This window comes from Rhynchophorus ferrugineus, unplaced genomic scaffold, assembly GCF_030347505.1.
Source record: "Rhynchophorus ferrugineus isolate W39M unplaced genomic scaffold, kcgeb_rfMv2 rfM4, whole genome shotgun sequence".
NCBI classification, from domain to species: Eukaryota; Metazoa; Arthropoda; class Insecta; order Coleoptera; family Curculionidae; genus Rhynchophorus; species Rhynchophorus ferrugineus.
The window spans coordinates 33809038-33830871 of record NW_027472583.1 but is presented as its reverse complement, the minus strand read 5'-3'; the positions used below and the strand labels follow the sequence as shown (position 1 = coordinate 33830871).

General features: G+C 34.5%; 1 protein-coding gene across 32 annotated transcripts; it reads left to right on the top strand.

The window, feature by feature from the left end:
* Positions 1–29: 29 nt before the first annotated feature.
* On the top strand, positions 30–21358 carry LOC143196720 (homeotic protein female sterile). 32 transcript variants are annotated; one of them, XM_076404651.1, is made up of 25 exons: positions 30–1256; positions 1572–1683; positions 1748–1790; positions 1859–2025; positions 2093–2213; positions 2266–2445; positions 4532–4712; positions 5238–5458; positions 5516–5650; positions 5707–5871; positions 6069–6316; positions 6532–6682; positions 6835–6979; positions 7154–7324; positions 8769–9002; positions 9902–10072; positions 10742–10861; positions 10930–11055; positions 14365–14468; positions 17291–17776; positions 17831–18031; positions 18102–18503; positions 18567–18748; positions 18813–18984; positions 19055–21358. In XM_076404651.1, the coding sequence occupies exons 3-25, from the start codon at positions 1755–1757 to the stop codon at positions 19118–19120; spliced, it is 4185 nt and encodes a 1394-aa protein (XP_076260766.1). In that variant the 5' UTR covers positions 30–1256; positions 1572–1683; positions 1748–1754; the 3' UTR covers positions 19121–21358. The 32 variants fall into 32 exon arrangements, with proteins under 32 accessions (XP_076260766.1, XP_076260768.1, XP_076260770.1 ...); XM_076404653.1 differs by having other exon boundaries at positions 173–191; XM_076404655.1 differs by having other exon boundaries at positions 174–191; positions 1733–1790.
* Positions 21359–21834: the final 476 nt, after the last annotated feature.

Genomic DNA, 21834 nt, shown 5'->3' with positions numbered 1-21834 from the left:
TAACATTATGAAATTGTTATAAAACTAATAAAAAAGATGTTTGTTTCCAAATTTATTAATTTCACATTTTGACTGAAAACGGAAAACAAAAGATTTTATATGAAATTTGTTAAAAGTCAATTGCGGAAGGAACACGAGGAAGAGGGATAAACTACAAAAAAAAATTGGGAAAAACCTGATCAGGAAATTTGGTATGGCATGAAACATTTTGATAGATTTTCGGACAAAGCTTATTCGGAAAGAGGCCATTTATGTGACCTCAAACAGACATTTTATCGCTAGACATCGGCTGCAGACAAAATTTAAAAATCGGTTTTACCATCGAAATTGTAAAAGAATTCCTAATAAAACCCTAATTTAACAGTATTTTTATTGCTCTGTACGAAAAATGGGATAAAGGACGGTACTTATGACAGTTAACCCAACAGAGCGAACGCTTCAAGCCGCCATCACGGCAGTTGTGCCAAGCTTGTAAAGTGAGTTCGTGCGGAGTGGAGTGTGTGTTTTGTGGCTCCGTATTTTTCGCGATTCTCATGCGGATTTATCGACAAAATACGTAGGTAATGTTTTTTCAATTAGTTTATAGTCTTGTTTATGCGATAGCATCGTTATTTAGTGGTAAAATCGCAAGTTCTATGAGAAAAAAGTGAAATTAGTGGTGAGCTTCTCGTCAAAGGCTATCGTAAGTGCCCGCCATGTTGAAAATCGCCCGTGAAATGAATTTCTCCTTTCGTTCGGGAACGTTCTGTGAAATTTCCAGTATTTTTTACATATTTTTATGTTTATTTTTCACGGTAAGTCAGTGTTATTAGTTCTTTTCCCGCGTTCTGACGCCGTCAAGCCCAATAGAAACGATATCCTCGTAGCGACCGTTGTTATATTACGGTTTCGCCGATAGTTATGCTTAAACACTTTCCCGCAAATACCGCCAAGGATTCTTTGGGTTGAAATCGTGATGATATTTGTTGGTTTGGTGGATTTTCTCGTGTCGATCATTCAAAGTAGTAGCAAAATTTAATAATTAATGAAATGAAATGTAAACAATGCTGTAATATCGAATTTTTGGAGTAATCAGTTGAAAGACTGATGAGGCGTCTTGAGGCTCACCGAAGCGTTGTAAAATCGTTTACAGTGAAGGTTCGCGTGGAAAATGAATTATTCGTGATGTAAACGCAAATGTTTGTATGGAAAAAGGGGGTGTGGCGCCAAAGCAAATACAAAAATACAGGAAATCTCAGGTGCTACTATGTTCCAAGGTTTGTGTGTAGTTTTATTCATACAACTACCTGATACCCCTTAATTTCGAATTAATGTCTAACCTTAACCTTACAATTTTAGTTTACATCAAAACTTCAAAGTTTTTATTACCATAGTTTGAGAACCTTGATTTATATTTTATAACTTTTTTACTGTTATGTTTTTTAAAGAATAGATAACCATTAATGTTTCATTTATTGCCGTTATCTGCCAATAGTCTTTAAACTATTGGTTTGATTGCCTCATGGTACCTTTAATATATATCGATCATATATTTAGCTTTTTATAACCTTGAATATATTTGTTTATTGCAGGAACAAGATACCATGACATTCGCTTAATGTACCACCATCCCTAAGCATGGGATACAAAAGAACCGTTTGGTATAGTTCTTGATAGATACAGGTGGTTCACATTTGCTAGCTGGTGAGTTTTAAGACGGGGATACTTGAGATGTATTGTTTGTAATGTTCAGTTTTTAAAATTAAAGCAAGGCAATGCAACAAGTTGAGGCTTTTATTCAGAATAACACAGTAAGTTATATATATATATGTATATATATATACCTGTGATGTTACCATAGGATATTTGTAATTTTTAGAGTGATAAAATGAATGAACAAGCCTCATCAGGTAATGGCGCTGCTGCTGTTCCCGCTTCTGCCAATATGTCGGGTCGGGAAATACGGGAGCCGCCTCCAAGAAACGAGCCTACTGTTGAACCAGTGAATGGAGTTGTTCAGCCACCTGTACTACCTCCTCCAGAAAGGTTTGTTTTTTAAATTAACATTCCCATATTATTGAGATACAATATGGTTTTTAATTCAATATCATAGGCCTGGTAGAATAACAAACCAGTTACTGTTTCTCCAAAAAACTGTACTAAAGGCAGTATGGAAACACCAATTCGCTTGGCCTTTCCAACAGCCAGTGGATGCCAAAAAGCTGAACTTGCCGGTAAGTGAATTTTAAGCTTCACAAACCGGTTTTTAATTAATTGTTGCTACAGGATTATCACAAAATTATCAAGCAACCAATGGATCTAGGTACAATAAAGAAACGTTTAGACAGCAGTTATTACTGGTCGGGGAAGGAGTGTATTCAGGACTTCAATACTATGTTTACGAATTGCTATGTTTACAATAAACCAGGGGAGGATGTTGTTGTTATGGCTCAAACTTTGGAGAAGGTAATTAGAATTAGCAAATGTTTTGTTACAAATTTTTCATTCATTAATAATTGAACTATGTAGCATACATGAATGGTTGTCTAACAATTTTAATTATACGTTATATCAAAATCAAAACAGTGCGATAATTTACGCGGGGCTAATTTACTCATAACTGAGTCATCTTGATAAGTTATCAGTTTATGACTGACTCAAAACCCACAGAGATGTTTAATTTTTGCAGTGATTTTTTTTTTTTTATTACTCTTCGTGAGTCCACAATCTGCCCTATTGGCAATAAGTATTTCTTCTGTTTATATTATATATACATGGCATGTAGAAAATCACTTCATTAAGCAATCTTCTGTATAAAATATTATCTTAATTAATTAGTCTTATTCTAATGCTTATTCTAAACTCTACATATGTCCAGTAATCAGATCAGGTGGTGTTAAACGTTTTAGTCTACGCACTTCACTATCACGTCGCATATTTAGCTGATTAGCGAGTACATTGGGATGCACTGACACTCTTTCGAAGTACTTCACACAAACACGTTGGATTACACTCGTTATAGGTTCTAGAGGAATATCGCGTTGTATCACTTTATTTGAAATATAGTACGGAGCATCAACAATGGCACGCAACACCTTATTTTGGAACCGTTGAATGATGGATATATTAGATTTGCTAGCGATACCCCATAGTTGAATTCCATATGTCCAAATGGGCTTGAGTATAGACTCATACAGCAATACCTTGTTGTCTAATGATAACTTGGATTTGCGCCCAATGAGCCAATACATTTGATATAATTTTAGTCCTAGTTGTTTCCGTTTAGAGAGTATGTGCTTCTTCCAGGTTAGGCGTCGATCTAAATGCATACCAAGATATTTAACATGCTCTGCTTGGGGGAGTTGACGATGATTGATATTTACTGTTTTGCAGTGATAAAAAGATAATTTTATATATGAATCTTTAGTTCATCAGTTAATATCATATTTTATATGATTGTGTTATATGAATATTAACTGGAACAAAATTTTATTTTTGTATCATTATTTAATAAACTAACTATATTAGTTGATACAACTTTCAATCTGAAAAGTTTATAATTTCTTGGGAATGTGTGGTTTCTCCATTAATAATTTGATAATCAGAACTAAAATAGTTTCGGCATATTTTAGATCTTTCATTGTTTTTTGATGAATTTCAGCTTTCATTAAGATTCCAGAAATCATTTTTTTTTGGTGTTATTTTTAATCACGTCGATTCCATGTCCAAATGGAATAAAGCAAACTGCAGGTGTAGAATGAATGAAACATTTTTTATTATTTATTTGATTATGTTTGAAATATACAGTTGTCCAAATGTCCACCATAGCTTGATTTTGTTAACTTTGGCGCATAGTTCTTGAATTTGAGCAATGGTTTTGTTGATTTTAAGGGTATCGGTCGATTGTAGCTTTCATCAGCATAGGCTTCCAAATTCCAAAAAGCTTACGAAATTGTATGATCTTAATGACCAGTTTATGTTAACTCTATGAAAGATAACTATACCTACAAACCGTCTGTAACACTTTGAAATGAATTCTGTGAACTACATTATTACATGGTCATATATTTCAGTTTGTGCCAAAGTAAATCGTTTATAATCATTTTCTAGTGTTTGCCGTTGATGTCCGCGTCACTGAAAATCAAATCCGCATCATCAAACGGTATTTTTTCTGTAGTTGTTTTGCCAGCAACTCTACATCGTGTGGATCCGCGGCCTTCCATATTTAGTAGCTATGTTCGTTAACCTTATTCCAAAAAAAACGATCTGACTAAAAATTATTTTTCTGTCAAAATTGGGGTCCAAACAAAACACTTGTTTTGATAATGAAATTTTATCATTTGGACGTGCCGTTCAATTCTGTAACTTGCCTCAGTGACTGAATAATAAGGAATGTGTTAAAAACAGGTAAAAAAGGTTTTGGACAGAAGTAAACAATTATCTTATTGAATAAACAAAAGTAATCATGGAATAATCATATCTGGGTTTATTTTGCTTACCATTTATTTGGTTTGTGTCACAATGATTTGACTGAAAAGTTGATTTTCTTTAGGTTTTTTTGACAAAAGTAGCTGATATGCCGAAAGAAGAGTATGTTGTGGAGACGCAAACCAAAGGTGCCAAAGGCAAAAAGGGTAGAGCTAGCACTGGATCTACAGGTGTTGCACCTGGAAGAGGAAGACCTCCAGCAACAGTATCATCCACAGTATCAAATCCTGTGGCTACTACCACAGGTAAGGCCCGTTGGTAACGGATGCAATTAGATGATACAAAAGTAGTTTTCCTTATCTATTTAAAATTGATAAAAATATACCAACTATGTTGAATGAATTGAAATTAATGAATGAAAATTATATTATCAGTATTTTATAATTCTATTCAAATAATGGAAAAGCCGTCATATTTGCAGAAAGGTTTCATAAAAGTTTGGAACTGCTTTTTTCCTTAATATTTTAATATTTATTTATAATCTCTTATGAACTAGGATTTTTAATACATTTTTATGGTTTGTACTTTTACATAGAATATTGTTTTAAAATTTGTTAATATTTAGTCCTTGAAGCCAGTTTTGTTCATTGGTATATTAAACTAGTCATACTTTAAAATCAAAACACCAATTAGTTTTACACTATGATGTGCAAGACATTTGAAACCTGACATTTTGTGTTTGATGAATTGGTTTCACTGAAGCTTCCATTTTATGTCTAGATTTTGATCAGTAAAAGAAGTTTGTGTTAAATAAGGATATTATTTTGCAGGTTCAATGGGGATACCTTTAGGTACTGGGGCACCTGTTACAGTCCCTGGTAGCACCGCTACCACCACTATTGCTCCTCCGAACAATTCCCAAGTGACGCCTCTTACCCCTACTGGCCCTGCATATGCTCCTGCTACTCAACCAATAGAAACTCCAGTGTCAGCTTTGGGTGTAGTACCCCCCGCCCAACCGGCTAAAAGTAAAAAGGGTGTTAAAAGAAAGGTCCGTCACCTATTGGTTTTTGATCAATAATAGTATTCATAATTTTATATATTTCAGGCTGATACAACGACGCCTGCTACCGCATATGATTATCTTCCTTCCGGTGCTGATTCGAACTCGTCATCGTCTGCGAGCAAGATTTCCAAAAGGCGAGAGTCTGGTCGTCAAATCAAGAAACCTATGCGAAATCAGGTACATTTGAGCTATATACATTAACTACAGTGGTGACAACTATTCGAACTGTATAGGAATTGGACGGGATGGGACCCTACAGTGGTTCCACACCAGCAGGAGCAGTGCCATCTCCCGCCGCTCAAGCTGGTGTGCATGCACTCAAGTCCAAAGAGAAGCTGAACGATACGTTGAAGGCATGCAATGAAATCCTCAAGGAATTGTTTTCGAAGAAGCACTGTGTAGGTGTTAATTTTGTTTAATTCTTACATGGTGTAGAGAAAGTTGGCAATGAAAATAATTCTGTTTTGATTGCCATCTCCAAGGTATTTACCCATTAATGTTCGCTGTTTATGTAACAACTAATGAGCGCAGTGACAGAAAGATGCTGAAACTCATTCAGATTCGGAAATATATAATCCGGCACTTTTTATTTTAGAGTTACGCCTGGCCATTTTACAAACCAGTCGATGCAGAACTTTTGGGACTTCACGACTACCACGACATAATCAAAAAACCCATGGATCTCGGAACTGTTAAACAGAAAATGGATAATCGAGAATATAGATCTGCACAAGAGTTCGCTCAGGATGTGCGGTTGATATTCACGAACTGTTATAAATATAACCCATCGGATCATGACGTTGTTGCCATGGCCAGGAAACTTCAGGACGTGTTCGAAGTTAAGTAAGTAACAAACGGGACATTGTGCCTACTTTCACGTCATTTGACGAACATAAGTATGGAAACAAATCGTACGCATTTTGTTACAACAGGACAAAGCTGACTATGGGGAGAAGTAAAAAACGAACGGCATCTCGTCTCGTTTTCTTACTTCTTCCGTCGCGTTTCCATATTTTGTTTCGTTCAGTGAGATTTTTCACTTTCATTATTTTTATTAGGTTTGCTAAAATCCCTGATGAACCTTTGAATAGGATAGGTATGGTGCCTCCCGAATCCAGTTCGTCCGGAAGCAGTTCTGAGAGCTCCAGCGATACAGAAGATTCAGAAGAAGAAAGACGTAACAAACAGCTTAAACAATTGGAAAAAGAGGTAAAGAATAATATTTCGAATTCAATTAAAACAGTTTAATTTTTGATAGTTTTTAAAACAATTCTGGGATTATTGATATAAGCATGTTTATGAAGCTTTTAACGCATATTATACTTACTAGTACTTATAATAGTGTAAATGTTTGTTTATAGTTGACAGCAATGCAAGAAAAAATGAGAAAACTGGTGGAGGAGAGCTCCAGGAGTAAGAAAGAGAAGAAAAAGCAAAAAATGAAGGACAAGTCGAAGAAAATTACGGCAACGAATCAGCCAGTATCGGCGATTCCTAACAGTACTGGTAAGTGAAACTTTATGTTTCCTGTACTCCTTAAGTGTTTTTGAGTTAATGCCATAATATCACATTTGGGATAGCTAAGATCTGATGTTTTTGTGTGTATGATTCTCTATTGTGATCAGATTTTGGTTATTTTGATACCACATACTGTTAGATGACATTTTTTTCTTACTCGAGTAGGTAAAGCAACTGCTGGTTCTGGATCTGCAGGGGGCGGCAAGCAATTGCCGACAGCTCCTGACAGCGTTGCAGAAGACGGCGGACCGTCCGCTGATGTAAAGGGCGCTGGCGATAGAGGCGCTGCGCCAGGCAGTGGCGCAGCGGCCGCCAAAACGCCCAAGACCAAAGGTGAGGTCGGCAGAGGGCTGCGAAGGGAGTTGCTAGCAAAGAGCGTAGTGAATTGTTTTCAATCGTGATACAATTACTAACCTTTTGCACGAGTTTATGGCATTTATTGATAAATCTGTTATTCAAAGGACAATTTCTTCAAAACAATTTTATTTTAAATTACATGCCTATTGTTAGAAAAATATATGTGATTTAGCAGGAAGGTATTATTCTTTGTAGCGAATACTTCTGTTAACATACTTGAGGAATATTATAATATTCGCATGAATCCCACCCGTCATTGAAAATATCTTAACGACTCATCGAGATCGGTATTTCAATATTTATTATGTCTTGTATAATGATTAATTTCTAAGCAATATAAATAATTTCTTTTATACAGAACTTTACAAAGATTTTTTTTTCATATTAATAAAATTTTACTACCATTTGTTATAAAATGTTTGAAACTCCCAACAAGTAAAATTTGCCACTAATTATGGTTATGTTTCATTTAATTTTAACTTGGTTTATATGTCAAATGGTGATTACAAAAAAGGGAAAATGATCAGTTGGTTAAGTTTTATTCATTATATATGAAATATTTATATTATCTTCCGACTTAGGACTTAATCTTAGGACTATTCGACGGGTTTATCACGTTTGAAAGTCATTTATTTATTCAAATACATTCACAAAATCATTTAAATATATCTGAAAGAAAAACCTTTCTTCTTGAAGTCACAAAAATAATACCTAACTGACTAATTTATGCAAAGTTTTACTGCAAAAGGTTAGAGGATAAAAATGAAGCTTTGATGACCTATATCTTTGTCTAGGCAATTCTGTCTGTAGTGCATGTGACTAGATTGACCTTTTTTAAAATTAATTCTATTGTATCATTGACAATCTTTTCCTCTAGTAGTATATTTCCTGTTTTCATTTTCGTTTTGATGAGTAGTATATATATTGAGATGTTTCAATACCAGTGGTCATATAATTTCGAATTGTTTTTGTTATTTTTAGCACAGCTTGAATTGAATCCAGTCGCACGCACAGCTCTTGTATGACCTTATCAACGTTCTTACATTATTTTACACTTGACAATCTAATTGATAAGTATTATCAGGAATTAATTATGTATCGGATTAGATTATCTTTTTATATAGTATACCAGCGAATAGTAACAAATATTTTTATCATGAATTGACAAGTGTAATTTTTTAAAGAAATCTTTGCTGTTGATTATTAGATTGTTTAACCTCTTTCTCGAGCTAATTGTAACCTTTAATTAATGATCCTCTTCCTGGATATGGTGTTTTTTATTTCCAGTCTGTGTGGGTCAGGTAAAAAAAAACATTTAACTCAAAGCCAATATGTATGAAAAATAGGTTCACTGATACTGGATGAATTAACTTCGATGTGTCTTTGAAGCATTTTTGCATTTTGCCTGTTCTCGTTCCAGGTCCTAGAGGTCCAAAACCGGCAGCGGCGGCACCTTCTGGAGCGGCGGCAAGTGGTCCTGCGGCCAAGCGCGCCAAAACCGGTCGGGGGATGGCGACAGGGGCAGGTCCTGGTCGCAAGAAAGCTCAAGCAGCCGCCGCTCCGCCAGCCTTTGATTCGGAAGATGAGGACAATGCCAAACCAATGTCCTACGACGAGAAGCGGCAACTATCATTAGACATTAATAAACTACCAGGTAATTCTTCGTACATGTATATAAGGAAATTTTATATATACATATACAGAAATACATGTTAAATTATATATCTCTCAAACACCACTCAGTTGTGTATGTGCCGTTTTGATGACCTTTTAACAGTTTTCTGGCAAAACCACAATTCTGTCACAGTGGAACTTTCGAGTTTTCGGATCAAAAAAATGAAGTCAAGCTTTCTTTTGAAATCACCTTCATGTCATTAAGTGGGTTTTGCAGCGACGAAACCAAATTGTAGTCGGACGCAGCATAGCACATCTATATGCTGAATCAAATCTTCCCAGTTAGACTTTCTCTAAATTATTACCGAATGACTAAACATGTGTGTTCTAGCGTTGTTAAGATCCTTTCCTATTAATCAATTCTGGTCGTTTTTTTTAATTACCCGCTTTAGTCGTAAATAGTCAGATTAATGGATTGGCCAGATTCAAGCAACTCATGATAAATATTTCCTTTCAATTCCAATCAAACACTTGCTTTACCTTTCTTGGCGTCGATGCTGGTTTTGCAACGGTTTGTAGAGATTCCTCGGGATTTAATTACGATCTGTTTCGCACATTATTGTTATATGTTATTAAGTATCCACTTTTCATCGCCCATAATCAATTGTTCAACTTCATTTCATTCAGCGATCACAAATAGAAACTTGGTGCTTTAAATTTTTCAACGGTTCAAAATGGTATATGGTTAAATTCTTTTATAGTCGATGTTTATTTCCGTAGCGTTGTCGATGATACCTTTATTATACCTATAATACTTCGTGGACTGTTCTGTGTTCTGCAACTGATTTTGTTGAACAACTATAAGTAACAAGTATTTGTAATAGTATATATATGTGTGTGTGTGTGTATAAATTGGTGTTCATGATCATTTCTTTATAGGTGACAAATTGGGCCGGGTCGTTCATATAATACAGTCTCGTGAGCCGTCATTACGAGATTCTAACCCTGACGAGATTGAGATAGACTTCGAGACCTTGAAGCCGTCCACACTTCGGGAGCTGGAAAACTACGTCGCCTCCTGCCTTAGAAAAAAGCCACGTAAGCCATACTGTAAGTTCCATTACTTGCGCGTCTGCTCGTGATGGGTAATCCTGTACAATTTTAACCCATACTTTGAAGTCAGATATAGCATTATTATATAAAACGAAGTTCAGTTTCATTCGTATATATTGTGACGTGACAGGCGTATGTAATAGGAACTGCACATTTTATAAGCATGGTAGATGTTGATGGTGTTGGCTAAATTCATTTTTATGTATTTATGTACTAGAATTTTATTTTAAATTTTTTTTCTTTTTGACATAAAGAGTGTTTTTTGGAAGTAATGTTTTATGATATTTCTGAGTCCAGGCTAGTTATATTTAGATTGAGAAGTTTGATAACTAATACATGGAAACGAAAAGTCCATTATGCTCAATCACAGTAATTTTGTTAAACTTTAAGCAACTCATTAAGTTTATTTGAAAAAGCTAGAACTATGAAATAGTCGAATTTTATCAGGCGCTTTTTTATTTTAACGAAAATATGTATCAAGAACATATCTAGCTTCAACAAACATTATAAATACACTAGCATAGAAGGCATATGTTTGTTGAATTGTTTTTGGCTTCTATTTTATAATGGTTTTCAGGTCAAAGTTTTAATTTATATAACGCGTTAGGTGTTGTAATTATATGTTTTTATTTAGGATTTCTTTGGGAATAGTTTTTTTATTTCCAGATAAAAAGCTTCCGGGAAAGTCAAAAGAGGAGCAAATAGCAGAGAAAAAAAAGGAGTTAGAAGATCGCCTCTTAGACGTGAATCATAAAATAGGACCGAGCAGAAAGGCACCGAAGAAAGGTAAGGGTGGATATTTTCAACGACATACTCAAGAACATGTGTTGAAGGTTGTTTTTAATAATTTCCAGATGCCAAAGCTGATCCAACAGGCGCTGGTGCTGGCCGAATGTCTTCCTCCAGTTCCAGTTCAGACAGCGATAGTTCGTCGTCGTCACTGTCCAGCAGTTCGAGCGATTCGAGTGACAGCGAAGCAGGTTAGCTTAAATAACCATCATTAAGACGGTTTTCTATACTCGGTTTACTCTCTTTCTATTTCTCTCTCGAGATCTATTCGCCTCGAATTATTATTGCAATCTGTTGGAAGAAGAAACGTTTTTCGACTTTTCTTAAATGTTCGACGTGCATAAGTTACAAAACAGTGTTTTTATTTACATAAGTGCCATCGACATACATCGCTAGGTGTTGGTACTTCGATATCATCATCGATATTAAATGGGATGGTGACGTTAATGATGGAATAGTGTTTGTAAGAGCTCTCAGCTCAGATCTCAAAAATGGATCACGACTTGAGAAAAAGAAAGAAGAGAAAGTTTAATTGGAAACTCAGGTCAATACGATCTTGTCTTATACATGACGTTTCTCATTTTCACTCTATAATCAGTGAGCATTTAGCACGAGATTTCAATATGTTGAATTTTTGGCCTTAAATTAAATATTTTTTACCGAAACGCCATAATATATTAAATTGCAATATTCACGTGATGACAACAATAATGTTGTTTCAGAAGTTGGTTTTCTAGATTCGCTTTAGGTTTCTTTAAATTAGGATATGTATGTTGTGGGCTGATGCATTTTGTGGTCTTTAAAACAACAGTGGCTTTTCTTTAAATTTCCATATATTTCATGTTCCATTTTTTCTTCATAACCACTTTCTAATTGGTGATAAAGTTCCGAGCTGAGATTAAAGCAAACATTGCTTCGAATAATCACCATTTGTACATATAACAATAAACAGAGAAGAAAGATACATTTATGATATATATATATATATATATATATATATATATATATATATATATATATTGCATATAGGTATATGTACATATATATACAAGGATTATACACATGTATAGAGATTTAGTGCCATTCTTAGTCATCATTTGGTCCTCATGATTGTTTTTTTAATCCATTATATCTGTTGTTATTTAACTATAAGATGTATGGTACGTCGGTCAGTATTCGTAAAATATCTGACTAAGTTTAGTTGTTTTTTTTTTTCTTCCTTTTCTATAAAAAAAACAACGTTCACTGAGCTTGATCCATTCAAGAGTTTCTTAGTATTAATATTTATTTATCCCTAGGATAGTAAAGCACGTTTTTTTTAAATTTAACTGCCAGTTAATGAATATATCGTCAGTGGGGGCTTTAGTGCACGCCAAAATATCACATATTCCTTAATAGCAAAAATTAGAAGACTGTTCTTTTTTAATAATAATTATGTATGTATATCTAATAATAGCGGAAACGCTTATTATGCACGACAAACGGAACGTGGTGATATTTTGGTTCTTTTCGCCATCATCCAGGGAAGATGTTCCATATGCGCGCCCCCATATCTATATACATATATATACATATATACATATATATATATATATATATATATATATATATATATATATATATATATATATATATATATATATATATATATATATATATAGTGTGTGTGGTGTGTGTATATATATGTGAAAAAAACTTCGATATCGTTTAGGTTATATGAAAAAGTACAAAAATGGTTTATATTTAAAGAGAAAAAGTTAATAATCAAAATGTAAAGCTTGACTTATTGTAAAAACACCACCAAATATTTGAGTATCACAAGCTATTGCAGGAAGAAGAAAAGCAAAACATGGATCTTGAAATTATATTTTTATCAGAAAGACTTGATATTATTTATTGTATTGTATAAGTTTGTTGATCAATCATCAATTGTATAATTCAAGATTTGTCTTTTGCTTGATTTCCTTCATCTTCAGTTGGTCACTTATACTGAGCTCTAGATAAAGCAAATATATGTTGGTGTCTAATAGGTTGAAGATGCGCTTCGAGAGTGTGTAAAGAAGCGCGTACGGAGACCTTAAACTAATGAGAATATGTAAAAAATACTCCCCTGGACCAGTCTTGAGTGCATACGAGTGATGGGGCAGCAGCATCAGCCACCACCATACAGGTCTTACCGCAACTACAAACCCATAAAATACATTTTTTTATTCTAAAATTTTTTGAAAAAGCCATTTATGCAAACGCTACTATGTTCAAATGCAGACAATGTGGTTGGCGGCGTTTTACTTTTTATTATCAGGCTTACCGCAGGGTTATTTTAGTTTTTTACTTGACCTCGGATAGAGTTTGATATAGTCCGATTAGAGTTTAGAAAACTTTTTTGCTTTGATAGGGGTTACGTTCACGTGTACGGAGTGTTTCTTCTTTCCTAAATCAATTGCGTGACAGTGTCTGATAGCCGGAACCGCCGAAGAGTAGTTCTTTGTAAAGACAAGTGGTAACTGTATGGTATGCGAATTTTGAGTCGATTGATCGCTGGCCTCCATTCACATTGTTTGCACTCAGGCAATACTTAAGGACAAAAAGTTAAAAAAAAAATTAGACAAAGTCACTTCACGAAACCCCGTTTTTGTTTTCCTTATTTCTCTGGTTAAAGAAGCGTGTGTTTTTTTTAAATTCATATCAGAGTATTATTGTCCGTTTCATTTAATTAGTTGAAAAAGAGAAAAACTATCGAGATATGTATAGCTTACATACATAGCTTTTATGTACATTGTATAAGATCTTTATAAATCTTAATTTATACTTAAGGTACGTTATATATATATATATATTTTTAAAAAATGAGAGGACTAATCGGTATGGTTATACATACCGACCGCTCGCACTTTAACGTTTAAAAAAGTAATACTATTAATTTTTACCCGCACTCTGTATTTAACATTGTTCAATTTTTTTACAATTATATTTTTTGTTTTATGTATTTTTTCCTCAAAACTTTAATATAAATATATTTCTATTTGTCATTAGTTACTTTTATTTTTAACAGTTTATGTTCTGGGTGCTTTTTCTTTCATGCAAAAAGTTTGATGTAAATAGAAATCGAAAACAGTGTACATAGATCTTCGGCTGGCTGGTGTGCGCGTCAAACCGCCACCGCGCCACTCCCGAAACAAACTTTCTTGCCTGTTTAGATGTAGTGTTTGCAGAAACGAGACGAAACTAAATTGATTGTAATATCTCGACGGCAGGATACAAATGTGTTAGCCTAAACATTGTCTGATAACAAATAAAATTTATTATTAAATTTATTATAAGTGGTGGTTTTGTTGGCTATATCCTTACTGATCGTTTGTTGCGGTAAGACCTGAGAACTTCCCGAGATAAAGTTAAGTATTGTTTATAATCAAAATTATAATGTGCTGCCTCTCCAGAACTCGGTGCGTTGCTCATGATGGTCGCCAGAGAATATGTTTATATTGGTGGTTGATTTTTAGGTCCTACCGGTAACTCGAGACAACAAAAGAAAAAACCCTCCGCAGTTAAAAAGTCACCTAATCCATCAGTGACCGCAAACAGTGTAGTGCCACCAGCTTCCACGGTTAGTATTACCAAGTTATTTAATATTAGATATATAATGACTTTAAATCTAATTCAATCAATTTCGATATTTGTACAAATTCGTCAATTTGTTATTGAAATTTTCATCTCCTACGATAAATATGTTCGATCGACTAATTATTCAGACTTAATTGCATACAATACATACAATATACAATATTTCATCATATTTTAACTACCATGCCCATAATAAATAATAAGCTTATATAACAGATGGGCTGAAAAGTCCCGGGCGTAACAAAGAAAACGCCTTTTTTGGTCAGAATTGGCTTTATTAACAAGAGCTGTACGATCATCCCAACGCCACTCTATTAACATTTCAGTGCCTATTTTGTTATTGCCTCAAAATAATCGATACGTCATCGTTTTCTTGTTTTTGGTCAACAGTGAACAAACGCTGCACCCACTTTGGACAGAACTTTCTCATAGTCATGCTTATGCAGTATAAAGCCAACACGTTCTTTTGATATCATTACGATGTTAGCTAATTCACATAACTTTACTTTGGATCATTCAAAACGATTTTGTAGATTTTTTTTATGTTTTCTGGTGTTACCACCGTATTTGGACGTCCGCTGGGTTCTGCATCATCGGTGTCTCTACGGCCACGTTTGAAGTTAGCAAACCAACGTTTTATTGTTGTTTCTGATGGAGCGGAATACTTTCACACACTTTTTAAGCCAAGATTGCTTCGGTAGAACGTTATTGTTTCCCACCAAGAAGCAGTGTGAAATTAAAATACGAATTTGTTTTTGATCCATTGTTTTGAAAATAACAAAAGTAGTGTCACTCTTAGCACAATAACTCACAAACTTATGAGTGGAATATCTTGAAATTTTAACAGTTATCTTTTGAAGGTTAGTACTAACTGAAAAAGCGGTGAATGCAATAAAACTAGCGCTGTCTATGTGTTCGGCCCGGGGCGTTTCTGCCTATGTGTTATATATCGGCCCATTAAATGTAGACTCTCCGAAGTTCTTATTCAGTTTCGGTTATTTCTTGGCTATTTAATTATAGTTTGGAAATACAAATGAGTTTCCGCCGTTTTTTTATCAAAATTTGTATATTGTTAAGGTGCTAGCATGTATTTGATTTGGTGATATCTATTGGTCAAAACGCGAACTATCAATGTAAACCGCTGTTAAACAACCTAACCTAACTATTACATTTTTAAAATCCATGATTTAACATTTATCTACATAAAGTAACAGTTTTCTATTTAGTACTATTGAGTTACTCAGTGTCTAAAGTTTGTATTTTCGATATTCATTCGAAGAAATCTGTCGCTGAAACCTATCGAACTATGGTGATGTTGCACCGTCATATTCTAATTGCAGGTTTTGATTTTACGGATTTAAAAGTGATGTGATTTTGATGTCAATAATAAAAAATGACCTACTGGACCGAAAAAGTTCGAAAAGCAAGAATTGCAAAACTTTGACGAAAACCCAGCTCAGACTCTCGGAAGGCCTTTCAGACAGCTTAGCAGTTGATGTTCTATTGATCAATTTTTTTCAGGCGTTTACATGCGATGACAAATATACGAAGGGAGGGAAAATGGCTACCATGTGAATTAACTGAAAATATAATTTTGAATCGTTTCAACATCACGCAAAAAGTTTTCTATGGCCTATTGGGACTGACGTTGAAAATCGAATCGGGAATACATAATCGTCGGAGTCATGGGTTAGTACAGGAGAGCCATCCACATCGGAACAAAAACAGAATATTCATAGAATCTTTCTGTGCATATGGTGAATGAAACTGGTACAGGTCTACCGATGTTAAATGAACAATGCATTGTTTGAAAAAAAAGATGAGCAATAGAGTAAAATATCGAAAGTTAAGCTTTTGCGTGACAACGCTCCGCCACACGTTACCAGAGTTATGAAAGATACAGTGTTGTTCGATTGGGATGGTTCAAAGGGAAAGTTTGGTCGCACCCAGCGTATTCACTAGACATACGATCTTCTGATTACAGCTTGTTCACATCGTTGCGGCATGGCTTGGCTAGTATATACTGGAAATTTTGAAATACTGAAGAAATGAAGAATCATTCTTTTGATATGTTATTTACGAAAAAATTATCAAAATACATGCAAACTTGTAATAGTAACCTCAAATCGTCAGCTTTCTTATTTAATATTTAATTTATGTCGACTTTTATATTGACGTTTTACATCATACAATTTTAACCGTAAATTACAGGTGGGGTCTTCTTTTGTTGACCGGCGGAGACTTATTTGTACGATCAATAAACGCTCTTGAGAACAGACTGTTCCTTCACTTGTCATAGCCACTTCCATCATACATTACATATTACACATGCAATTATTAGATGTGTTAATTTTCGTGACAAAAATATTGTCAATATTGAATTATAATAATCTTTTTCGTAATATCGTTGAGTCAATGATCGTTGAATCTAGTATAATTGTTATGATATTGGTATTTTAATTATAAAAGTGTATGTATAGGTAAGTAAAAAATATTTATAAGATTGTTGCTTTTTCCTTTACTTATTGCTATTTAAATTTACCGTTTAAAGATTTATAATAGTCTATCTAATAGTTTATTGATTTGACAGACATTAAGCTGCTGTAGTTATGTCATATAGCTTGGTTGCGGATATGTAGCTTAGCAACCTTATTTTTAAATTGATCATATTGACGAATCATATATGTTATATCAAATCTTAATTGGTCTCTTAATGTATTGCATAATTGATTTGATTTATGAAACATTGGGTTCTTCGGTAAAAATTAGAATAAATTAGAAAATTAATGTTCATATTTACTGCAGCCCGCCGCAATAGCTCCGGTTTCACAACCAAAAACTTCATCAACTGCAGTCACACCAGCCGCAACCCCACTTTGCGTTACAACAACACATAGCGCTAATTCGACACCAGCCGTACCTATTCCACAAACCCCATCCTCGGGAACCCTCATTAATGGTCCCGTAGCGCCTGTGGCGAAGCCTGTGCCAGCGGCGGCCCCTATCGCTTCATCAGCTACACGTAAGCAGTGCACTAACGATAAGCCACCAACGATACCTTCGCCTTTACCGGCGCAACCGCCAGCGTGTCCTGGAAGCGGAGCCAAGAGTGGAGCTGTGACGGGACTGGCCCCATCGCCAGATAAACCAAAACCAAACGTTCTTTCACCTGTGGCCACTGGTACAGCCCAGTACACCGATCCTATAGAACAAAGCCTGGCCAGCTTGGAGCACGAAATAGTGAAAAGTGAACCTATGAACAGTATTTTATCGATGACTAACATTAATCAGGTAAGGACAAGGCATAAATAATCTACTACTTTTACAATTTTATTTTGTATTTAGTCTAAATCGCATATTCCCCCTCCAATACCAAACATACCTCATCATCCGATGGTACCAGTGAACTCGATGGGCGCTGACATAAAAACACCAATCACCATGAGCGGTTTAGGTATTCCACCTTCTAACAGTTTGTCGGCTTCACAGCATCATAATTTACATATGGACCAAGATATGCAAAGCCTGATGCATCAGGTAGGGTTGGTACGTACTTCAAAACAACTATAACAGATCTATCCGAAAATTTTAACTTAAATGTATCGTTTATTTTTAGGGTCATCCGCATTCACAACACCCGACAATGCACTCACAGAATAACGGCTATAGCATGAAACATGAGTTCGATTCCTCTATGAATACGAACAACAACGGTATGTCTTCAGTGGGTTTGCCTATGGAGATGTCAATATCTTCAATGTTTGATCCGCTGCCACAGCACATGAACAACACTCAAATCAAAAAAGAGCCCTCACTGAAACAGGAATCGAACGATGCGTTTGGTCTAGTGGACAAGAAACCGCCAATGCCGAATATGCACGAACAGAAACCAGCAATGCCGTCTTTCGGAGCAATGGGTTTGAAGGTCAAATCTGATGTGAAAAACGCTACTTCATGGAGTAACTTAGCCAAGGCCGGATCACCTCAGAACAATGCCACCGGCAATAGCAGCAGACAGGTTTGTAGTGGTGTGGTCGTCCATCATTCGAACAAGGTTTCTATAGATATCTTTATAATACAGGTCATGGATAGTTTCAAGGCCTTCCAAAATAAGGCCAAGGAGAAAGCAGATCGGGAGAAACAGAGGCTAGAATCTTTGGAACTCAAAAGACAACAGAAGGAACAAGCAGATCGAGAACGATTAAGACAAGAAATGGAAAGGAGAAGGGAAATGGAGGAACAAGAAGCCCTGGAAAAGGCTAGGTAATGCGAATATAAGCAATAATTACTAATAATCAAACAATTAATTTTTCTAATTTTTTTCCAGGAAAGCAGTAGCCGAAAGAGAACAACCCATCCCTAGTCAGAGGGTGGAAGAATTGCGTTCATCTCCAGGTGAGGGCAGCACCTCCCCTGGCTCCCTCAGTTCCGGGTCGGATAGAATATCAGACAGAGAAAGGCAAAGGTTGCAGGAGCAGGAACGACGAAGACGTGAAGTGGTAAGTTCTCTATTATACACAAATCAGAAACAGTGGGCAGCCATCATTGGTTTTTTTCTTTTTCTTCTAGATGGCCAACAAAATTGATATGAACATGCAGAGTGATCTAATGGCTGCCTTTGAGGGTTCATTATAATGGAAAACATTATTACTATGGATAAAGTGCGTGCTGATGTATTTTCGTGTTGATTTGTTTTAAACAGAAGACTTTATATGTGTTTAAATAAAAGAAAAATGGATCCCATTGATTGGTTGTCTAGGCGGTCAAATCAGGTTCAGTTGCTTCTCCTTATAACAAACTATCACCTACTGACCCAAGCATCAATCTGTATTGAGTGAGAGAGTTCCACGTGAAGAAACTCTTGTACTTTTTTGTTAACTGATCCACAGTGCTATCCTATTTTTCATTATCCTTAATTACATTATCGAAATAATGTGTAGATTTTAACTTACATTGTATATATAAAAAATTGAATTTAATATAAAACAAACTGAGATAGTGTACATAGAAATTTTGGGTTTTAGAGTTTAGTGGAAGACTAGCGATGGATGTAAAGAAAATCTGTAGGCCACCAGGAGATGATTTCTTTTGTTTCTTCCCATTTTCCCCACTTGTAGATAGAATTGGAGAAGTGTGCTAGGACGCGCGACGGTTTTTATAATTTTTCCTATTTTCGCGTGTCCTTTATTTCTGATTGTTTGCTGACTAATAGTAGCAATGATGATTGTGAAGTGAATTTTAAGGCTGTACAGATAACGAGTAAACATAAAAGAAACAATCTATGGTGTGCTCTACAAGTTGTTAATTATTTTTATTATTACTACTATAAAATAAATAGGTACAAAACGAATTTTTTAATTTAAATATATATTGAATTACCTCAGTAATTGATTTTTATACATTCATGTGGGTAAGTGGTATTAAAATTAAGTGAATTTCTGATACTCAACTGTAGCTGTAATCAAAGAGAAATTGACATGCCATTCTGGAAACTTTTTTTTTAATAACTTTATATATATTTTCCCCGCTCCAGCCCCCTCACCGTTTTTTAAAAATTTTATGTAGGTTTGGAGCCGCTGGTGATAATGTGAACACATCTCAATTTTTATTTATTTGTTTCTCGATCATATTTTATTACAACACATCCCCGCATGCTCTAATAATTGTAAATACAAGCGGTAGTGTTTCTGATTTTAGGAAATCGATTTCCTAACGTACAGAGATCGTGTTCACAGATCGTCATCGGTTTAAAACACTTTAAAAACTTATATAAACTAAATGAAGAGAAAACGCTCTGTATTTTTTAATGAAACGATTGCTTTTTATACAAGAATAAAGTACCATTGATTTCGATTTGAAGGAGTGCTTTTATTAAGTTTGGATATAAATGAGTGCGAGTCTTTTTTCTGGTCGACTAACTTCGGTCCAAGACGAACCTAATATTATAATAAGGAAATAAATCGAGATGGTATGGTGAACATCGAATGTCTTTTCTTTTTTCAGTAATGTAATGAAATTGTTCGTAAAAAAATCCGAATGAGTTAGTCTGTAAACAGGAGGAAAAGACTAAAATTATTTTTCAAAGCTTGTCAAATTCAATTAGAGAAACAGGCTGTTTTGATGTGTAATAAGATCCTTTTAAATACGGTAGCGTCTACTCTTACAGAGTTACGTATTGTTAAAATATGTATAAGTACTTGAAGTAATCTAGTGTGCTTAGATTTCGATTTATCGCAATATTTATAACAGTCTTAATTTTTGGACGATCTTGTGTTCTATATACAACTAAAGGGCAAAGGCAAATTGATTCATGTAATTTTATTTCGTCCTAATATTACCATACCATTATAGTTAGATTTCTTAGCAATAATAAGGTACGAATGTTACGTCTGTATATCAATTTGTTATACTTGGCTTTTTTCCTTCGAAAACCCTTCCTTTCAATGTGTAATTATTGTAATATACTAATTGTAATTAAAAGATAAATCAATAGTATCCGTTTTACATATATTTACCAAGTTCATGTGCTATCTATCCTCCTAATTCTCTTTTAAATTGTAAATTAAGTGTTAAAGTTTAAATGTCGATTGATACTCTACCCTTTCCATTCATGGAATGATAATAGTTCTTATCAAAAGGTATAGTACCAAACGCGAAGAAATAACGGAGAAGCACGTTCGAAGATACCAATTGTTTCGTTTTTTTTATTATTGAAAATGATAACAACACGTTATTACTTTTTATTTAAACCATATTGTAACATAGAAGTAATTTTTCAATGTTTGGCTGTTATTCATATATTTTTTTCATAATATATTGTTTTTAAGTCAGAAATAGTGATTTTAGATTAAATAAATTAAGATGTATAATAAATGCGTTTGTTTTACTTTCGATTAAGTAGCCTTTTGAAGCTATCAAAGGGGCAAATAACTTCAGCCTTTCCAGGTTGGAACCCAGAACTACTTGGGGAATTTTTTTTTAATATATTTTTACTGTTTGCGCTTTAAACTCTTAAATATGTATTATTCATTCTTGACTTAATTGCGATATCTTAATCTAATTATATTGAAATTATTGATTAATATATTGATATTTATTAAGAATATTTATAATAGTAAGTATAAGGGTGGGAATTTATTTTTTTTCAATAGATCTTAAAAGTGTCACATCTCTAATATCTCTTATAGCTAAAATATCTAGCCTAGCTCTTTACTCAACCAAAAGCTACTTCCTAAAATAATTTAAGCCAATAAAATCTATGTTTAAGGTGATAAGTGATAATGCTAATGTCAGAATTGTTTTTGCTTGCCCTCTGCAAATTTCGATGTCAAAAATAAATCTCGCACTGG